We start from the raw sequence: 20,414 nt of genomic DNA, 5'->3' as shown, positions 1-20,414 counted from the left end.
ACTCAAAGGAAGGTATCATGAAGGAGAATCGACGTGCAATAGGTTGTTACTCTCCTTCGAAAAGGACGGGAATGGTAGCGATCAGAATTGGAAACCGTCTTAAAATAGCTCATTGGAAACTTTTTCTATTTCCCGCCGCGTCCGCTTTTTACCTTTAAAATATGTACATTTTAAGGACATATGCTCTGCAAGATGTTCTTCTTTGATGTTTTAAGCGCAAAATAAGCTTTGGCTCGATTCTCTACGGCAACTTTGAGAGTTATTGCTGTTTCCCCTAAAACTGTTGATCTGGGCACCATGTGACACTACTGTCATTCGCTATGGGATTCCACGATTCACTCAGTCGAATGTGTTCAGCCCATGACATTTGTACACTAATAACTAAAACCTTCATTGCTCGGGAACCAAAGATAATAAATTGATAAACTCAACGGAAATAAAAAGTTGAAAGACTTCTTCATTCATTCTTTGCGTACAGATACGCTGAATAGGATTTAAACCCTGAAAAAAAGGCACTGTTACATGGTGCACTAAGGCTGTCACATAGTGTACTACGTGGGGTACGAAGTGACACTTTGACTTGGCCCATTCAACTCGGGATAACTCAGCAACCAAAACAGATAAATTAGAAATCTCAACAGAAATTTTAAGGTGAAGAATCATTTTGTTCACATGACTACTTATGGATGTAATGTGATTGGTAGTATTGGGTTGACGGGCACATAACAAAAACCGTCACATGGTACCCCACCTTCCCTTACTTCTTTCTCGTTGCATGCTGGGGGGCTCCGCCCCCCAGACCCCCCTTTATTCTAGATAGAGTGGCTTCATACAGATAACACAATCTTGACCCTTGTAACGTTTTATCTTGCCGGGGCTGGGGGGCTCCGCCCCCAGACCCCCATTTCCTCAAGACAGTAGTGATCTGCCTGCAAAAAACTTGATTTTTTGCCTTTTTTAGGTGTTTTTTGGCTTTAAAAACTGAACCAGTTGAGCTAGGATAGTGAAATTTCGCGTAGACGCTGAGCCGGGGATATACCTTAAAAGTGTGCGAAATCTCACCGAGATCGGCTGAGCCGTTCAGGAGGAGTAGTGCGCACAGACACACACGCCCGCACGCACGCAGACAGGAAAAACTTTTCAACCCCACCCGAGTAACAGGCTTCGCTATCGCTCAGCCAAAAATAACGACAAAAGTACAGGTTAATTTTAAAATAGTCATCTCCCAAACAAGACAGCGCCAAACCCGCCGGAACCTGACGCCGATGCTTTTGAACATTTGACACGGTCTGTTGAGACTCAATGCACTAGTCATGATCCATCCGGATCCATGAAAGCCTGTCAGGAGCTGAACACTGTCGAGAGCTGTTAAGACCTGTCGAAGCCGTTATTTGAACGACATCGGCGGCAGCACTTCGGGCAAGACGTTTCCCATCAGGGGAACATTCACAAATTACGTAAGGGCCTCGAGGGGGTGGGGGGGTCGACCAATCGTTACTAGGGTCTTATGTGGGGGTGTAGCAAGCCTTACGTAAGGTTTCTGAAACGCGCTGAAATGGGTTAAAAGTGGGAATTTCTTTTGTTATGCCATGTTTGCGTTGATTTTATTATGGCCAAATGCCCTTTTATTGATTTCGAGTTATGAACCCACGCTTTTGCAATGAAAGCAGTGCCATCTTAAATCAGAAATCTGATTGATTTCTGCCTCCAAAACCGCTGACTTATCTCGTCTTATGCACAAAACACGTAAAACACAGAGAAAAACCGTTTCGATGGTTTTATGGGGATTTTTTGGGGCGAAAACCTTACGTAAATGGGGGGTGGGGGGTCTTGAAAACCTTACTTGGCCTTACAGGGGGGTACAGGGGGGTCAAAAACGCCCCAAATCGCCCTTACGTAATTTGTGGCTGTTCACCAGGGACTTATTTACTTTGTGGCGAGGCGCTGAGGGCAAATGCGACCTGATTCGGAATCAGCGACCCCAAAAAACCTGACGGCAGGTAAAAAAAGCGCACTAAGTACACATAAACAAAATTTTACCCCCTTATTTTGAAAATTACCTACCCTGGACGTGAAAATTTGAAACAGCCATATCCGAATTGGAGTCAGAGACGCAAACACCGAACATGCAAGTGAAGTGCTCTGAACACTGGTTTCACATACCTTACCCCGCTTTTTGGGGCGTTTGCCGCCCCTGGACCAAAAATTTTTAGCTGTATATATTAAAATTGAGATCAGCTATCCAAAAGACATGTATGGTGAAGAAAAAACGGTGCAAAGATCACTTTTGTACTTGTGACCAGAAAATCGGGGTGATTCGACCACTGTGCGTCGCATTCCCGTTGGAGCCTCGATGAGTCTTTGATTGAAGTTGGCCCTAGTAGAGAAGGGTCCAATGTACATTTGGGCGTAGAGATCTCCGTCGGGACACGTAGGAGTCGTTTTGAAACTCAAGTTCAATATTAAGAAAAAACCTTAAATTCGCAGATTTACCTAGTTTCTAAAATAGGTGTGTACACATGCCACCGAGGAGAAATTGAGTCCAGTTTAAGTCCACATGTTGAGTGTGATACCTAAACAAGAGGTCACGTTGAAATCCGGGACGAAAAATACGACGTGGCTGGTCGAAAATCGTTTCGGCATATGTGTCATTTTTATGATCCACAAGCGGAACGTCCAAAAGCCTGAAAATTCAAGGTTTTCAGGTGCCATTCTCACTGTGATACGGCTAGTATATTTAGCTTGTATGTTCATTTCCTTGTAGACTGAACATTTTCGAAAATCATCTTACAAATCCGATGCAAAAAATAACTTAAAAATACTGGATTGAATTGGCGATTTTGCGAATCTCAGCCCACTGTGGGCCGTGCCGCGCACGGAGTGGCGCGGGAAGCACCACCCAGCTGACTTCCGGAGGGCACCCTTTCAATTGGGCGTAGTGGGCGTAGTGCCATTTTAAAGGCCATTTCAATTTTCTACTACATTCGTAGGGGGCATTTTAATTGATTTCGCAACAGATTTTAGTCCACGGCCAAAACGAAATTTGACGGAAATTTTGAAAGTTGTGTTTCTTGTTTTTTCTCACTTTTCTCCGAATAAACATGAACCAAGTAAACTACTCCAAAATTTTTGGATTTGTCATTCTTCTTTTGCGTCGAAAGCAAAAAACCGGAGCTTTCACTCTACAAAAAATGTCCTGTCAACGCCGTTAATTTATTACCAATGTTTGCTGTTATGCAATTCACGGCGTTTGCTGTGAACTAGTTCACGGCGTTCACTGTGATCTCGGTCACAGTGTTCACTGTGATCTGGCCACAGCAAACGCCGTGAATTGGAGCCTGATTGGCAGTACTTCGGTGCTCAGCGGCGTCAAACTCACAGTGTTTACTGGGAACCAGATCACAGTGAACACCGTGAACAAGATCACAGTGAATCCCGTGAGCAGATCACAGTAAACGCTGTGAATTGACCTACAGTGAAAACTGGTAATAAATTAACGGCATTTACAGGACATTTTTGGTAGAGTGTTCTACGACAGTTTGGACACGAACTGCGGCATGTACAAGATCGTAAAGCGGAGTGTGCAAAATTGAACCCTTTAAAAGCGATTTGCTGGAAATTCCACCGTTGCAAGTACTAGGTACAGGTACTTGCATGTTGTAGTCCATGTCGAACTTTACCAAATCCCAAAAGCTTGTCGGGCCGCAAATTTTTTTAAGCAAACAGCGTTTTTTGTCTAAAGTGCCTGGGGTAGTAATGCGAGGAGTAGGGTGTTTCGTCATATCGAATTTTGGGTCCGTCAGTGGTTTTTCTGAAAGGCCTTGGTCTAAAACGAACCTGTGCCAAGTTTGAGCCCGATCCGATAACGGGAAGTGGAGGCGCATCGAGCCTAAAGTTTTGGGGGTCCGCGGCGTATTCGCGCGCACTGTCACACTAGAGCACGCCCCGTGCACGCCGGACGCGATGCAAACCTACGGGAACCATGCAGGTACGTTCACAAGGGTCCATGGTAAGGGTTTATCTACTCGGCAGATCGACCGCGACCACCCCGCCGAAGGGTAGGTGAAGCAAAGTCGAATTTTCAGTCGCGCTACCGTACGTCCAAACGGCCTGAGGCAGCGGCTTCTAATTTCACGTGCGTCGACTAGACTGGACCAGGAACCGATCTGATAAATAGCGGTCACGTTAGCGCACCGCGTTCCTCGCGAAAACGCGACGCGAATGTCGCGACGCGCCAGCGCGCGCCGGCCGAGCGTTTGAATTCTGCCCGGCAGTGACCGTGCCGTGCCGTTCCGCTCGGCTGGCCGAACCAGCGCGCTGCCTGGGAGCCGGCCTTAAATCAAGCCTTTAGATTCCTCTCACGAAATGCGTGGTGAGCGGTTTGGGGAGGGGGGGGGATTTATTGTTCAACCTTTATTAAGAGCGTTTAGAAATATTGTAAACTGTCCATAGCACTGTGCGAAAAAACCACAGTGAATCCCGTTAATTTTTTTGCCGGGATTTACTGTAGTTCAGAACACAGGATTTACCGTGCCTGGCTACAGTATCTACTGTACCTGGTACAGGATATTCCGTACTCCACCCCTGTGGTACAGTAAATCCCGTACAAAGTACAGTAGATCCTTTTAAAAAAGTACAGTAAATCCTGTACTCTGAACTACAGTGACAGCTGTACTAATCACTACAGGATTTACTGTGTTTTTTTCCCACAGTGAGTGTCTGTGCAATGTCATTAAAACATTGTGAGTTGACTCATTTGTGGGTGCCCGTGATATCAATTTTAAGTGCACAAATATTAGAGATATTTCGCGTAGCTTTCAGCGCTTGGAGGCCTGTGAGGTTGACGCTCTCTGACCACGACGCAGAAAGAAAATCGCGGCCTAATGCAGGTCACTGGTGCAAATGCGTGCAACCAGAAAAAAGTGCCCCACAGCGAAGTGTGCGTCTGCCCCTGCCAGTCATTCGGCAAAGACGTGCGTGCCTTGTGGCTGACTCCATGAAGTGCGAGCTTTGCACATATAGAGTTTCCCGAGAAGCTTCCAGATTATTCACGCACTCGTGTAAATGCTGTCAGAATGTCAGAAACCTGTCTAAAAACCTGATCAAAATTTGCGCACCTCTGAAAGCTGAAAACATCTCCTGACATTCTGTGGAACTCAAACCATCATTATCAGAGCAAGTTTTCAGAATTTCAGCTTTTAGAGGTGCGCGAATAATTTTGATGAGGATCTCAGATATGTTTCTGAAATTCTGACAAAATAAACTCTGCAAACTCAACAGTGTACTCAGTACATTCTTGTTAAAGTGTGCTCGTGAGTACACTCTTACTAGCGGGATCTCGGATGAGTACACCCTAACTAGAGTGTACTCGGATGATCACACTCTAACTAGCGTGTACACGGATAAGTACACTCTAACCAGCGTGTACTCAGATGAGTACACACTTTCAGCTGCATTAATTGCCAGGCGTGCTTAGGTGTGTACTCATCTGAGTACGCGCTGGTTAGAGTGCACTCATCCGAGTCCACGCTAGTTAGAGTGTACTCATCCGAGTCCACGCTAGTAAGAGTGTACTCATCCGAGTTCACGCTAGAGTGTACTCATCTGAGTCTACGCTAGTTAGACTGTACTCATCCGAGTACACGCTAGTTAGAGTGGACTCATCCGAGTACACGCTAGTTAGAGTGTACTCATCCGAGTACACGCTAGTTAGAGAGTACTCATCCGAGTACACGCTAGTTACAGTAAACTCATGAGCTCACTCTAACTAGAGTGTACTGAGTACACTGTTGAGTTTGCAGAGTACACGAGTGTGCCTGCTTTCAAAGTATATTTTGGGCACTGTTATCCACCGCCTGTCTTTTTTGCGGCAGCAGGGTGTCAAGCGGCATGTCGAGGTGTCCTATTGAAAAGATCTTATCTGGGCGTTCCACTCAAGACAATCTTATCTTAAACGCAGGTGAATTTCACTCACTGGCCATTTCGGACGGGAACGGGAGTAAGCGGAATTATATTGTCTTGGGGGGAACGTCCAGATAAGACCTTCTGAATAGGACCCCTCGCTGTGTCTCTGCCTCATGAAACCTTTTCTTGTTAATTTGCAGTGTATCCTGGTACCGACCCTAGCAAGATGAATGCCCCAGTGGTATCCGTCGTAATGATCCCATCCCTGGGATCGGAACCAGTTCAAATCACGTGCCCGCACTGCAACAACTACGTCGTCACCAAAGTGGATTACCAGGCGAACAATAGCACACATATCAAGGCCCTACTTCTGTGCTTACTGTGAGTTCAAATATTAATCTGACTCTTAAGAGAAGACCACTCCAAAATGGTAAAAACTTGCAACTTTTTTTATTATTTTTATTATTGCAACTTATTTTTTTCTGTGTTGAATGGTGAAAACCGCATTTCAAAATTCAAAAAAATGCATTTTTAAGAGCTTGTTGGCCGCAAACATGCATCGAGGTAAAGTCCAAATTCTCCAAATTCGATCGCGTTTTTTTCCGGAACATAATATTGCAAACGGACGAGACTTCCAGGTCTGACCGAAACCAGGAGATACTCTTGCGATCAATTCTGTTTTACTATCTTTGAATTAAATATTTTGGAAAAATATGGGCTAGAAAAACGCTGTTTTCAGAAATTTTCATTTTGCCGCGTTGTTTGAGGTACTAATAATTATTCCAAAAAATTTTCACTATTTTACACTAGAATGACATGTATTTGGATGGTCCACACCAAATTTGGATCCTTAAGGTCCCACCGTTTGGTCCAAATCGCGCAAACCAACGACCCGTGTATTTTATGCAGTGGTTAAGCGAAATTCGACGAAATCGCTTAGGGTTTATTTTATGTGCAACTTTGTATGTGGTGCTGCATGATTTTAAACCTGTGTCGCGTTTGGCGGCAAATTGTGCTCTCATTCTCTTGAATTTATGCAAATTTACGTAAAAATTATGCAAATTCAACCCCTGCACAGAATCGTGCAAGTTTCGCGGACAAAAGTCTACATAAACATATCAAGTGCGGACAAACACTCTCATTCCAGGAACGTGACATCACGTTAAAACGAACGCGACAAAATGTCACGTTTTGGCTGCGAATGGCGAAAAATCAGCTTGTTCACATTTAAACGAACGTGCTCAAAATAAACGTGACATTTTGTCCCAGTCGATTCAACGTGATGTCACGTTCCTGGAGTGAAAGTGAAACCAGTGTTGTGACTCTGTCATCGGGTAACAGGTCCCGGCGAACCTTATCTGGCTGGACGACGCGCCTCGGTGGCCTTCGTCACTATCACCGCGGCGACTTAAAGTCGAGCATTAAGTAAAGGCGCCTCTTCCGTTTTCAGGTGCGGATGCCTTCCTGGCCTCATTCCGTACTGCTGCAACTCGTGTCAGTCCGCCGTGCACACGTGTCCAGTGTGCCACAAGCACGTGGGCACGGACGACAACTAATCACGGAAGGGCGGATCCAGAGACGAGACCGAGAGGAATAAGAAGGGGTACGCGCCGTTTAGTGTGGGCGCGTAGTGTGGCTGAGCTGACGATTGTGCCCTTCAGGTGTTGCTTGAGGAGACGAAATGTGCATCTAATGGGCTCATATTGAGTGAAATTTAGGCCAAGGGGCACAAATGGACGTGATTTTCGTTATCAGCACACAAAAATCTCCTGGGATAAACTACAAAATGCACTGTTAAAAAATTCGGTTTGAAATTTCTTAATATGTTAATGTATTTATTATCACTTTTCTGTTCTGAAATTTCATGGCGATAGATAAATTTCATTGCAGAACATCACCATGAAATTTAATAGCAATCTGTTGTAAAACTTCATTAAATTGTTAATGAAAATATTCATACACTGCAGGAAATAACCACAACAAGAGTACACAAATTTCTGGCAAATTTTTTATCAGGTTTTTATTGTACTTTCGAAGTACAACAATTGTTGTACAAAGTACAATGAAACCGGCATGACGAGTGATGGGCAGAGCAGGCGTCGTTGTGGTTTGTACAATTCTCGTTGTACTTTCTACAATCCCTGTTGTACTTTTATTGTACAGTTTTTGTTGTACATTTGTTGTACTATTCACACTTTTTCTTGCAGTGTATGCAAGTTTTGACATTTCATTTGCGATTGTAGTATTGTATTTGATAAATGGCTAATGAAATCTTGACTGGCTTGTCCATCGTCGGTTACTTCTTACGTGTTGCATGCTGGGGGGCTCCGCCCCCCAGACCCCCCTTTATTCTAGAAAGAGTTGCTTCATCTACAGATAACACGATCTTGACCCTTGTAACTTTTTAACTTGTCGAGGCTGGGGGGCTCCGCCCCCCAGACCCCCCTTTCTTCAAGACAGAGGTGATCTACCTGCAGAAAACTCGATTTTTCGCCGTTTTTTAGGTGTTTTTCGGCTATAAAAACTGAACTAGTTGAGCTAGGATAGTGAAATTTCGCGTGTGCCGAGCCAAGAATATACCTAATAAGCCTGCGAAATCTCAGCCAGATCGGCCGAGCCGTTCAGGAGGAGTAGTGTACACACACAGACAGACAGACGCACAGACAGACAAAACTTTTCAACCGCACTGGAGTAACAGGCTTCGCTATCGCTCAGCCAATCATGCGTCTCATATTACCCCGATATTGTCTCATATTACCCCGGCCTACGGTACTGAAAAGCCCCACTCCCTTTCGAACATCAGGCGTTTGGGGCCTTTAAGTTTGAGCAAGGTGCAAAAAAACTCCAGGGTGGCATTCCTCCCGTGTCCAAGAAGACGGCTGAGCGAAGAAACGCGGTGCCTTGCACTCCTGCACGCCCCTGGAGGAGTTGGAAGCCCTTCGACGAGCGGGCTTGTCGAATAAGACATGGAGGCACTTTTTTTGAGAAGTCCGATCGAAAACATGACCACCGCCGATTTCATCGCCATTTGGGTCAAAGGTACCCCTTATGGGTGTAAGAAAAGCCCTAAAATATTGGGGGCGGAAAACGCATGGTTTGGATTTTATTCACGATTTTAGTTTTCTCTGACACAATTTAGGTGAATTTGGTCAAAATGTAAAAATCGATATTGCTCGGTCCCTGTCGGCTCTAGCTGCTTAAAACTTGACTCTTTCATGTCAAATCGGCCGAGGAACAAGAATCCGGCGTCGGTTTCCCGATTGGCCAGCTCAAATTTGGACCATGGCTGTTTTCATATTTAAGCAGTCATTTCTTGTATCTCTGGGGTTTTGGTGATGGACATCGATTTTGACCGATCCCAGGGGTGGAATTTGAAGATAAAGGATCAAACTAAAATATTCCGTCATAAAAAGTTTGTGTTGGGGCAGCCCTAGCAGCAGCTACAAAAACCGTGAAAATGCATGTTTTGGGCAGAAAACTGCCCCTCTTTGTTCTTTCCACAGGACTGCGGTGGAATGGCAGCGTGCTCCAGGGGTGGGATCGGGGAGCTCTCGGGAGAGTTCTCCGTGGAGGGAGAAACTCTCCGCCCGACATACACAAGGCGGTGGTGGAAAAGGCGGCAGGCGAAGGCGGGAACGAGCGTAGCGTTGGCGCGAGAGGAGAGAGATTTCAGCGAAGCGAAGTAACCGAGTGTAGCGTATTCGATTTTGATTAATACCGAAATACGGATTAAGACTTTCCAAGGTAAGTGTGTGATGACTCTTTTAATTATTTAGTATTTTCGGATAACCGTCAAGTTTTGTTCGGATCGCATCTCGATCGCATCTCGGCATCCTAGTCTTTTGACTTGGGACTTGAACATATTTGATAATTACAACTTCGTGCATTTTGTCCAAGACACTTTTGACAAGCTTTTATTGTAATTAACTTTAAGCGCTGCTTAAATAGGAAGGTTGCGTGTGGTTCCTAACCTACTCCACCGACGCGCGGTATTGACGCGGTGAAGCGCCAAGCAAGCCTAGGCCATTGGAAGTGATAGAAAGTTGACGAGTAGTCGTGATTTTTTTACAATCGCAGCGTCTTGTTGAAATGATTATCCGATATAATAAAAATTGAGCGTGAGATTTTACCTTAAAAGACTTAGTATGCTCGTTCGTACTGGTCTTAGTCTCGTCCGGATTGAATCTCAGTCTTCTGCCTTTCCATTGTACTGAAAACCTGTTCTAACGTTCTATGCTGTTGAAGAAGTGCTTTTCAACAAGCGTTTCTATTGAGTATAATTGCTCTGTTTGTATTTTCCTTGGAAACGTTGTCAAATAGCTAGGTTATGGGTTCTCGTAAACTTCACTGCAAAGTCAGTAATTGTGTGATGTTGCAAATTTTGCCCTTAAGGTTCCGCACTTATTTCCTCATCGAACACCATGTAGTGGCTTGTGGGCAAAATATGTTTTTATAAATCCTTTGGTTTGCAGTGCGCTAGAAGCTCAGTTTAAAGTGTTTTTACCTCTTGTTTTTTGTTCCTCAGATGGCTCAGGCTGTGCGCGGAACAGAGGAGCAAAAGATATTCCTTGTATCGTACATGGAAAGGAATCCTGCCTTCTGCCAACGTGAGTTTCGAGGTGCCCAAGGACTCCTCGAGCTTCGTCAGAAGTGGAATTTGTTATCAGAAATGCTTAACAATGTACCGAATGGAGCAAGAAAGACCCCGGATCAATGGCAAAGGGTAAGAAGTCCTCATAATTTTAAGTAATATTGGTCACATTTGCAGTTACCACTTATTAGTGTGATTTCTTTGTTTAGTTTTGGAATGATCAAAGAAAAGCTGTGAAGAGCAGAGCAGCTCAAATAAACCAGTTTCTTGGGCGAGGCACTGGTGGGGGGAGCCCTATGCTCCTTATGACATCTTACGAGAGGAGGGTTTTGGCATGCATGGGCGGATTTACCAGAGTTGTTGGGTTCACCCAGGTTGTTGACCCCTTGGAGGTATGTATGGCAGCTTGAATTTAATTTTCTTTAATTTTTAAATGATCCTTGCCCCTTAATTTTCTTTGATTTCTTTTTCAGGTTGACCCAATGGCGTTTAACATTCCTGTTCATAATGCCCCTCTACAAAATGTGCATGCTCCTCTTCCACATGCTCCTGTTCAAATTGCTCCCGTTCAAAATCATCCTCTTCAACATGCTCCTATTCCATATGGTCCTATTCCATATGCTCCTCTTCAAGGAGCTCCTGTTCAAATTGCTCCCGTTCAAAATAATCCTTTTCAACATGCCCCTCTTCAACATGCCCCTCTTCAACATGCCCCTCTTCAACATGCCCCTCTTCAACATGCCCCTCTTCAACAAGCTCCTCTTCAACATGCCCCTCTTCAACAAGCTCCTTTTCAACATGCCCCTCTGCAACAAGCTCCTCTTCAACAAGCTCCTCTTCAACATGCCCCTCTTCAACATGCTCCTGAAAATGCCCCTCAGTATCAGCAAGGGCCAAATGCAATGAATGCATTTGAAGACAGAATCGCAGAGGGCATCCCACCTGCTGAACTTGATGTAAGCATATCATTTTACTTATATAAGGACACAAATGAAACGTTATTCATGGGTAGAGCATAATGTAGTTTTCAAATATCGAATGGATAGTCTTTTTACTTTTCTCTTTACATTCTGGTAATTTACATTCCACATAATTACCTCTCTGAAAAATTACTTGATGTGTTTGTCTGTTTATAGGTTCAACCTGAAATTGGGCGAGAGATAGACATGCAGTGGGTTTTGGATCCCTCAGCAGTACGTATTTACATAGATACTTTTTCTTTTTAAAATTTTCTTTGGCAGTAGTTTAATTTTTGTCTATGTTTGTTAGGTCCCATCTAATACTGTTGAAGAAAATTATACACCTGACTTGCTGTTCCCATCTGTAAGTTATCACAAACCAAAGGAAGTACCGTCTTGTTTTACTTTCTTGTCAATTTATGATATCGTGTTTGTTTGTTGACAGATTCCTGCATCATTGCCCCAAGCAGCCCAGTCTGCCACTTCTGTGACATCAAGTATATCAACACTTACATCGGTTGGGACTGCTGCTCAATTGACTGCCGTCAACAAAACTGCGCAGTCGATGCCATCATGTTCTAGAGCTACATCTCAACCAACATTCATGAGGATCCAGCCACCAGTAGCTCAGTCCGCTGCATCAACAGCTGTGAGGGCCGCTACTCAACAAACTTCTAAAGTGTCATCCCTGACACCTGCTAGGACTGATCTGACTCCTAAACAAACTGCGAAGTTTATGCAACCTCAGCCATCGTGTTCTAGAGCTACATCTCAACCAACATTCATGAGGATCCAGCCACCAGTATCTCAGTCCGCTGCATCCACAGCTGTGAGGGCCGCTACTCAACCAACTTCTAAAGTGTCATCCCTGACACCTGCTAGGACTGATCTGACTCCTAAACAAACTGCGAAGTTTATGCAACCTCAGCCATCATGTTCAAAAGCCACTCCTCAACCAACTTTCATGAGGATCCAGGCTTCAGTGGCTCAGTCAGCTGCATCAACAGCTGTGAGTGCCTCGAGTCAACCAAGGATTCCTATTTCATTGGTTAGGCTCACTGCTCAACCAACTGCCACAGTGTCAACCCTGACACCTGTTAGGACTGCTCTGCAAAATACTCCTAGACAAACTGTGCAAGTGATGCAACCTCAGCCATCATGTTCTAGAGCCACTCCAACACCGAAGTCAAAGTTCTTAGCTAAACCGGCTGCAAAGATACCTGCTGCATTGTCTGTGGTGAGGTCCACTGCTCAACCATCGTCCATGAGGATTCAGCCACCGGTGGCTCAGTTACCTACATCAACACCTGAGAGGGACACTGCTCAACCAACATTCGTCAGGATCCAGTCTGGTCCTTCAACTCCCATAAGGACCCCACCTGTGCCTATTCCTCATGCTCCTGTGAAGGTTTCTACTCCCTCTGCACCAGCTGTGTCACTGCCCTCATCCACACCAATGAGACCTATGAAGAGACTTGTTGAGCCGCACAATTTGCCACTTGAGCCCCTTCCAGCTAAAGTACAGAAATCTTACGAGAATAGAACTGTAAGATCCAATCCTGTGGCCACTTCAACTCCAGTCAAGGCAGGAAGCAGTACACTCACCACACCTGAACCAAAGGTTGTTGATGGATTGAAGTTTATCATCATACGCAGGCCTCCCCTTGGTGAGATTCAGAACAAGCAGCCTTCCCTCGGTGAAATTCAGAAGAAGCAATAATCTAGTCTACGATCTAGTTGTTTTCTAAGTCTGATTTGGTCTGAAATGTGACTTTTCTGTATTTCAGTATTAATTTTTCCTTGTTCGTTTCATTATGATGTTCCTTTATTATATATCTAAGCTATTATGAATGTGATTTGTATCCCAAAAATTGCTCTTATCTACCACATTCTATGTCTATTCTCATAACATTAATTTTTTCAACATACAATGTTCCTTTACTATTTATCTAAACTAGTTATCTTCCTGTAAATTACTGGGCAGTAAATGCCCCTTATAGTAAAAGAAGGTACCTTTATTTATTTTACTTTGTAGTATGAATGTGACTTACTGTAACCCAACTGTGAATGTCCCTTATACCCAAAGTAGGTACCTTTATTTATGTTACTTTATAGTATGAATGTGATTTATTGTAACCCAACTGTGAATGTTACTTATACTCAAAGTAGGTACCTTTATTTATTTTACTTTATAGTATGAATGTGATTTATTGTAACCCAACTGTGAATGTTACTTATACTCAAAGTAGGTACCTTTATTTATTTTACTTTATAGTATGAATGTGATTTATTGTAACCCAACTGTGAATGTTACTTATACTCAAAGTAGGTACCTTTATTTACTCAACTGCGAATGTTACTTATACTCAAAGCAGGTGCCCTTATTCATTTTACTTTATAGTATGAATGTGATTTATTGTAACCCAACTGTGACTGTTACTTATACTCAAAGCTATTAAATTTATGTCAACATTTTATGTCTCATATTTTTAATTCATTAAATGAGCACACCTAGCGCTACCTCCCCACCCCTTCCAACCTCCTCAAGCAGTGAGGGTTTGTAAAGCATCCCTACTCATGATAAGCGTGAACCACCTCCCATGAAAAATAGATTCCAAGTAAATAGCTCTCCTCCCAACGCAGACTCGTCAGTGCTGTGTGTGTACACATGTTGCAGTTGCTTGCAGAGCAGTGAAAGACCTGCCTATGTCGACTACCAGGAGGTGGAATTTTGTACTGAGACGTTGTCTTGTTGTGTGCATTTGGTTTTATTTAAACTTTTCTTTAAATTTGATTGCTTCTAGGAGAGATTGGAATCACTGGAGCTTAGAATGAATAGGTTCAGGCGAGTAATTTTGGAGGCTCATGAAGACAAATAGATAAGATACTTCATTTGTTCACATAGTAAATAAACAACTCCACAGCACAGATACAAATACACAACAGAGTATCGACCAACCACATCAGAGTGCAAGCTAAACACATAAATAGGATAACTAAAAGTCTACTCAGACACACTCACACTGACATTCATACACTCATCCATACATATTTACAAGAGAGTGCGGGTACACTTTGTTCACCTCAATTCATAGCAGCAAAACAAAACAAAAGAATACTTCTTTAAAGAAAAAACACAATAGGTTTGCAGCTGTTCGTCTAACTCATACTGATCCTATGACTTCGTGTCAGGATTCCACAAATTCCTTCAGACTGTAACACTCTGTCAATAAATAAAATTCAAGTTTTTAGCCCCTCGCTTACAACAAAAGTTCTACTGATTGCGCATTTGTTCCAAATAATCAACAACCCTCTGCCGGACATCCCTTCCTGCCTGTAAGAGATCAATATAATTCTCATCCAGTTCATTAAAATTTTCTCCCTCCCATTCATTAAAGTTGTCATTTCTAGCTCTATCTGCATTTAACTGGTAGTATGGGACTTGGGCCAAGATGCAGAGATTGTGCAACACTGCTACAGCCACAATGATCCTGCAGGCCTTGAGAGGAGAATAATGAAGAATTCTCTCATCATTAATTGCCCTGCAATGGTCAGGAGAATATTTTCATTTATATAAACTGCCTTGATAAAAATATAAGAGTGATGAACATACCTGAACCTCTGTTTCATCAACCCAATAGTGTTCTCCACAGTGCAGCGGTCCCTGCAGAAATCCCTGTTGTATCTCATTTCTGGGGTATCCTCATCTGGTTCCTCCCCACGAGCAAACGGAGTGAGCATCCACGGTTCATGAGGAAATCCAGAGTCACCTTGGGAACATGGAAACAATGGAGTATATACTGGAATATCATGACAACCTGTACAGCATAACTTAAGCATTGCCTTACCTAAAAGGAAACAACGTTCCTCCTCGTTTAACTCGATCATCTTCCTCCGAAGTGCACTGTTAGCCCAAATGTATGAATCATTAGTAGCCCCTGGGTAACGGGATACTATATTCATGACATAAAAACGTTTGTCACAGGTCTGAAAGTAACATTAATGTCAAAGACTAATCCTCAATGACTTAAGGGAACATACTTTAATTTAAACACTAACCACTAATGCATTTATGCTGGCAAAGGACTTTCGCCCAATGTAAGCTTGAACATTATCTTCTAATGTTGGCTTCATAATTTTAACTAATGTTCCATCCGTATATCCAACAGCACTCGGAATCCTGCCACCCAAATATTGATTCCTGAAAGAGAAACAAAATCTAGATTAGACATATTTTCTTTGGTGGATTACAAATTAAGGAAAAAATTATTATTACCTGGCAACACATGCTCTCATTTGCTCAGCATTCCTTGGAAACTGGATCAGTCTACTGACCACCTGTGGATGGTTTAGTGCGAGGGTGACCTCAGTAAGGTGGTCCGACACTGTTGGCTGCGCTACTGCAGTATCTATACTCTTCCCTGTGGGCCTTTGATATGATCCTGTTGCATAAAAATGCAGCACACACAAAATCTGTCACAACAGTAAAAATCAATAAGGGAATTAATCAATCGTCCAATGGAAGAATCCAATACATTACATAACTTCAATGAAGCACCTTACCTTGATCTCCAAAGGCACAGCGAGAGGACTTGTAGTTCGAGGAATATGTGGACGAATGAGAACCACAAGACTACGAACAAGATCTTGCGTCAGCCTGTATGAGGCAATGAAAGTCTCCCGAGTGACGTCGAAGGGATCATGAGCATCTCTTATTCTTCTCCGAAGAAGAATTAGTTGGTTAATTTGTCTTCTTCTCTCTGCCCTAAACCTCTGTTCCATGGTCTGAAAGAAAAAATAAAGAGGGTGAATTAGAAACAGAGCCAAAAAGGAAATAATACTTTTAAGTACGAAAAGCCTCCTAGGGTGCATTCCATAACCTAGCTATATCGAAACACATTAAGGAAAAATGCAACGTTAAGGAACAGTGATAAACATAAATGCTTGTCAAGAGTATGTCTTGGACACAACACATTTAGTTCTAGTTATCGAACATTAAAGAAAGAGGTTGAAGTCCCAAGTCCAAAGACTAGGATACTAGGATGCGATCCGAGAAAAACTCAAAGGTTATGAACGAAAATAGTAAATAATAAAAAAGAGTCATCACACGCTTACCTTACTATATCTTAAGAGGTATTTCGGTAATAATCCAACTGTCCAAATCGAATTCGCGATACGTGTACCTTTGCTTTTCTCTCTCGCGCCTCGCGCCGCTACGCTCCCTCGTTCCACCGCCTTGTGTATGTCGGGCGGAGAGTTTCTCCCTCCACGGAGAACTCTCCCGAGAGCTCCCCGATCCCACCCCAGTGTGAGGTAGGCCTTGGGCGGTGGTCATGTTTTTCGATCGGACTTCTTAAAATAACAGGAAAAGTATCGATATATATAGGCAACTTTGGCCCGTCCCGTACATTTAGAAATGTGTGAATTTAGTCTATGCTTAAGGGGGGACATCACTCCAAAAACAGTGCTTTTGTAAAAACGTCATGAAAACTAAACGGAAAGAGATAAATTGTTCATATTTTAACAGATAAAGTACAAAACAACAGAAAGTCAATCCGCCAGAGCAGTACAGCGCTTTCGTTGAAAACACATTTTTGAGTGCTTGGTTAGACCATTTCGCACTGTTGCAGCGCTGGACGCCAAACGGTTTGACGTAGAACAACGAAATTTGGTGACAGCCTTCCTGAGATGTCTGGCTATGGTGGGTACCTCAATCGCATTTCAAAAATCATTTAACGTTGTATTTGTTACATACCAAAAAAAATTGTTCAATTTTTTTGGTAAACATTGTTCAATTTTAAACGTTAAAAAAATAATAAAAATTGACCAATGCAAATTATTTTGCTACCCACCATAGCGGCATGTCGTAGGAGCTTCCATGCTAAATCTCCCCGCTGTAGCTCAAAAACTGCGCCCTAGAGGCCTGCAACCGTTTGCAATTTCATGTTCCGAGAAAAACGCGATCAAAGTTGGGGAAACTGGGCTTTTCCCATATGCATGTCTGCGGCCCACAACCTCCTAAAACTGCAATTTTTTGAATTTCGGAATGCGGTTTTCGCCATTCGACGCAGAAAAGAATGATCTATAATATTAGCGAATAAAAAAAAGTTGCAATTTTTGATCATTTTGGAGTGATGTCCCCCCTTAACCCCAACGGGATTTGAACCCGAGTCTGGGGTCAAAAAAGGAGTTATTTTTGTCATCAGCGTCCTCAAAAACATCAGATACAATGCAAAAACTTGAATAAAACGAATGTCCAAAATACACCCCACTGGGATTAGAACCCGGGTCCAAACATCTCCGATTCGCTTGAAACTGGCACCGTTGCTTTCGTTTCGTCGCCCCGATTCCAAAAATACCCCTTAATACCCTTCTAGCAGTATCCGTTGCCGAAATCCTCCTCGACCCCATGTAGACCATGATGCACCTGCAGCAGCTCCCTCGGGGCTCGGATCGGATTTGCTGCCACCGGGCGGTTCTTAGGGTCACCCAAGGAGCCTGCATACCAAATTTGGTCAAGATCGGACCACGGGAAGTCCTCGGACGAACGGACGCACAGCAGGGATCATACTACATGCCCGTCCCTCTGTCATTTTTTTTTACAAAAAATAAACGGGACGGGCCAAAAAGTGCCTCATGGCGGAAGCGACCATGAAGTTTTCAAGACGATCCAACATACCGTCCGTCTTCCAGAGCGAAAAGCGTCATTTCCAGTAAAACTGCCCTTCACTTCACCCCTTTCCAGCGACTCGCTGAGTGAGGGTAGCAGTCCTTACCAGCAACGTGACTCACTCGGCCCAGACCTCATTTCAGAGGCCTCCAAGTTTCAGACTTATGCGACAAAGAATGGGGCCGTGGGAGCGACGCAATGATGTGCCTGCACTGGGCAGCAATGGACGCGCAGCGGTTGGAGAGGCTGTTTGGGCATAAAGGAGTCGAGAAATCGGAAAACGGACGAAATTTTCGTCTGCAGGGTCGTTTTAGGACCTTTTTACCCAAGGATCACACTTGGTTTGGTGAAAATCCGTAAAAAAAATTTCGCTCTCTGCCTTTATTTAGGATCTTGGGGCACGGCTTTGGTAAGTCTGACGATCTTGGGCTTTCAAACTAGAAGTTTTCTCACCATTTCGGTCATTTTGAGTCGGGGTATCCAGCGGAAATTTCATTTTTGGAAAATAAGCGCAATCCTAATGCCCTGGGCCCATAACCTGTACGGCTTTCTTGAGTATTCGAAAGGACAGGGTAAGAAATAATAGAGATCGGCTACAGCGCAAAGAGTGAAGGACCAAATTTCAAAATGCAGGGCCTTCTATAACTTAAACAGCTGATTCGTAGACAATAGTACCAGCATAATTGGGTGAAAGGCAGGATGTCAAGTGAGGTAAAAATAAAATAAATTATAAAAACTTAGATTTTTGGCATGCAGGGCAGGGCTCCTGCTTTTCGGAAAACCCCTGGAAATCACCCTCGAAATCAACTACGTTCTAACCGTAGGCTTCAGTGGTGCGGGGTTTACGGTGTAGCGGCCGCTACACCAAGCCGCTACACCAAGGGGACAACCACTCACGAAATCCTGTGTACAAGCAAAACTCATGCGACTCCGCAGATATCTCGTTAAAACTCGCAAAATCCAGTCCTGTAGCGCATCTTTTGTACCAAAAAAATATGTGGTTGGCTTTATGGTAAAGTCATGCTGCGGAAATACGACATATGATATGAGAGTCATCACAGTGTCCAGAAAAAGTCATTACATGTTTTCCCGCCTGAAACAGTAACAGCACGAAGTAACAGAATTAGTGATAAAAGCAACGGCGAAATAGCTTTCTCACGATCCTGCTTTAATGGACGATGTTTGCGACCACGACACCATAGAGCCTCACTTCAGTTCAGAGGTGTCTTCAAACATGAAGTGCCAGGCCTTTCTTCTGTTGACACTTCTCCTCGCCACGTGTGCGGGTCTTGTGGTAAGGGCCTATTTCGGATTCCTTATATTTTGTTCTGTCATTATACTGATCTATAAACGCCAGTGTGTGCATGGCACACCGTTTGAAACTGTATACTTTGTACACACAAGTACACCTATGCTAAGAATGGAGTTTTACGTACGGCCCCAAACATGCTCAATAGTATGTACTTGGCCAAGTATGCGTTTCTAAGTGTACTTGCAAGCACAACCGCTGGTGATACAATTTTGTTTTCCTCACTCTTAATTGTCCAACGGGTATTGTACTTGCGGACACAAACTAAAATTGCATACCGGATGTGCTGCATATTGCATCATGGAGAGGACAAAAAAAGCCCCATGCAAACATACAAGGCATCCTCACACTTATTTTAAATGCTTCCCAGATGGCGACCTGCGACGCCTCCTACTGCTCCCTATACTGCTTGAAAGTGGGAGGCCCGCTGCCTCGGAACTTGACGCCATGCAACAACAACTGCGTCAATGCCCCGACCTGCCCTTCCTCGCCCTGAGAAGACGACGCATGTCATGGTGGTTGAGCTGACACAATTAAAAATACAGACCCACTGTCCAATTTTGTGTACAGTATTGTAAAAATGTGGTGGAGTGTGGAAGTTGTGCTGTGTTTGCCATGTGTTTTACCAGCTTACAGATCTTTGGGGTCGCTAAAGTAAAAAATTTGCTCGAAAAAAAAAAAAAAAAAAAAACACGCCTAACTGGCTTTTTTTCTTCGCGGAAAAAGCCGTTCAAAAATTTTTGAGCCGCTTTGTCGCACGAGCTATCGATTCCTAGGAATTGTTTCGGAAATTACGAAATATTTTCTGTGTTGGCACTCTTGCACCAGATAGCTTCCGACAAACCGTTGGAAAGTGTTGCCCCACGCTAGTACACGTCCTACAATTATTGGATTTGCAGTTGAATTGTTTTATAATAAAAATTTCGTGAAAGGCGTTCATCACAACCTGCATGTGGCGACGGAGTGTGGACTTGGGGAAGG

General features: G+C 43.6%; 4 protein-coding genes across 4 annotated transcripts; 3 read left to right on the top strand and 1 right to left on the bottom strand.

Moving 5' to 3' along the window:
• The first annotated feature begins 6,144 nt into the window (after window positions 1–6,144).
• On the top strand, window positions 6,145–7,501 carry LOC117651246 (lipopolysaccharide-induced tumor necrosis factor-alpha factor homolog). Its single transcript, XM_034395071.1, has 2 exons — window positions 6,145–6,285; window positions 7,355–7,501. Exons 1-2 carry the CDS (start codon window positions 6,158–6,160, stop codon window positions 7,458–7,460), a joined length of 234 nt encoding a protein of 77 aa, XP_034250962.1. The 5' UTR covers window positions 6,145–6,157; the 3' UTR covers window positions 7,461–7,501.
• Window positions 7,502–9,524: 2,023 nt separating this feature from the next.
• Window positions 9,525–13,174, top strand: LOC117650713 (MAGE-like protein 2). Its single transcript, XM_034394295.1, has 7 exons — window positions 9,525–9,648; window positions 10,430–10,627; window positions 10,705–10,887; window positions 10,969–11,451; window positions 11,632–11,688; window positions 11,765–11,818; window positions 11,900–13,174. The coding sequence occupies exons 2-7, from the start codon at window positions 10,430–10,432 to the stop codon at window positions 13,172–13,174; spliced, it is 2,250 nt and encodes a 749-aa protein (XP_034250186.1). The 5' UTR covers window positions 9,525–9,648.
• A 1,111-nt stretch (window positions 13,175–14,285) lies between these two features.
• LOC117651241 (putative nuclease HARBI1) lies at window positions 14,286–16,678 on the bottom strand. The gene is made up of 7 exons (XM_034395065.1): window positions 16,570–16,678; window positions 16,018–16,239; window positions 15,731–15,927; window positions 15,514–15,655; window positions 15,303–15,441; window positions 15,068–15,224; window positions 14,286–14,996 (listed from the first exon to the last, which is right to left on the bottom strand). Exons 2-7 carry the CDS (start codon window positions 16,234–16,236, stop codon window positions 14,729–14,731), a joined length of 1,122 nt encoding a protein of 373 aa, XP_034250956.1. The 5' UTR covers window positions 16,237–16,239; window positions 16,570–16,678; the 3' UTR covers window positions 14,286–14,728.
• A 1,966-nt stretch (window positions 16,679–18,644) lies between these two features.
• Window positions 18,645–19,991, top strand: LOC117650712. Its single transcript, XM_034394294.1, has 3 exons — window positions 18,645–18,696; window positions 19,227–19,418; window positions 19,804–19,991. Exons 1-3 carry the CDS (start codon window positions 18,645–18,647, stop codon window positions 19,959–19,961), a joined length of 402 nt encoding a protein of 133 aa, XP_034250185.1. The 3' UTR covers window positions 19,962–19,991.
• The last annotated feature ends 423 nt before the right edge of the window (window positions 19,992–20,414 follow it).

This window comes from Thrips palmi, unplaced genomic scaffold (genome assembly GCF_012932325.1).
Source record: "Thrips palmi isolate BJ-2018 unplaced genomic scaffold, TpBJ-2018v1 HiC_scaffold_5, whole genome shotgun sequence".
Taxonomy (NCBI): Eukaryota; Metazoa; Arthropoda; class Insecta; order Thysanoptera; family Thripidae; genus Thrips; species Thrips palmi.
The sequence above is the reverse complement of the archived record's forward strand: the minus strand, read 5'-3'. Positions and strand labels throughout refer to the sequence as shown.

Excerpts from the sequence above, each read along its gene's own strand:
- LOC117650713 (XM_034394295.1), top strand. The coding sequence starts at position 10,430 with ATGGCTCAGGCTGTGCGCGGAACAGAGGAGCAAAAGATATTCCTTGTA. Across the intron at positions 11,452-11,631 it reads TCCCACCTGCTGAACTTGAT|GTTCAACCTGAAATTGGGCG; the intron begins GTAAGCATATCA and ends GTCTGTTTATAG. Across the intron at positions 11,689-11,764 it reads GGGTTTTGGATCCCTCAGCA|GTCCCATCTAATACTGTTGA; the intron begins GTACGTATTTAC and ends TATGTTTGTTAG.
- LOC117650712 (XM_034394294.1), top strand. The coding sequence starts at position 18,645 with ATGCCCTGGGCCCATAACCTGTACGGCTTTCTTGAGTATTCGAAAGGA. Across the intron at positions 18,697-19,226 it reads TGAGTATTCGAAAGGACAGG|TAACAGCACGAAGTAACAGA; the intron begins GTAAGAAATAAT and ends CGCCTGAAACAG. Across the intron at positions 19,419-19,803 it reads CCACGTGTGCGGGTCTTGTG|ATGGCGACCTGCGACGCCTC; the intron begins GTAAGGGCCTAT and ends AATGCTTCCCAG.
- LOC117651241 (XM_034395065.1), bottom strand. The coding sequence starts at position 16,236 with ATGGAACAGAGGTTTAGGGCAGAGAGAAGAAGACAAATTAACCAACTA. Across the intron at positions 15,225-15,302 it reads GGAACGTTGTTTCCTTTTAG|GTGACTCTGGATTTCCTCAT; the intron begins GTAAGGCAATGC and ends CATGTTCCCAAG. Across the intron at positions 14,997-15,067 it reads TTGATGAAACAGAGGTTCAG|GGCAATTAATGATGAGAGAA; the intron begins GTATGTTCATCA and ends TGACCATTGCAG.
- LOC117651246 (XM_034395071.1), top strand. The coding sequence starts at position 6,158 with ATGATCCCATCCCTGGGATCGGAACCAGTTCAAATCACGTGCCCGCAC. Across the intron at positions 6,286-7,354 it reads GCCCTACTTCTGTGCTTACT|GTGCGGATGCCTTCCTGGCC; the intron begins GTGAGTTCAAAT and ends TTCCGTTTTCAG.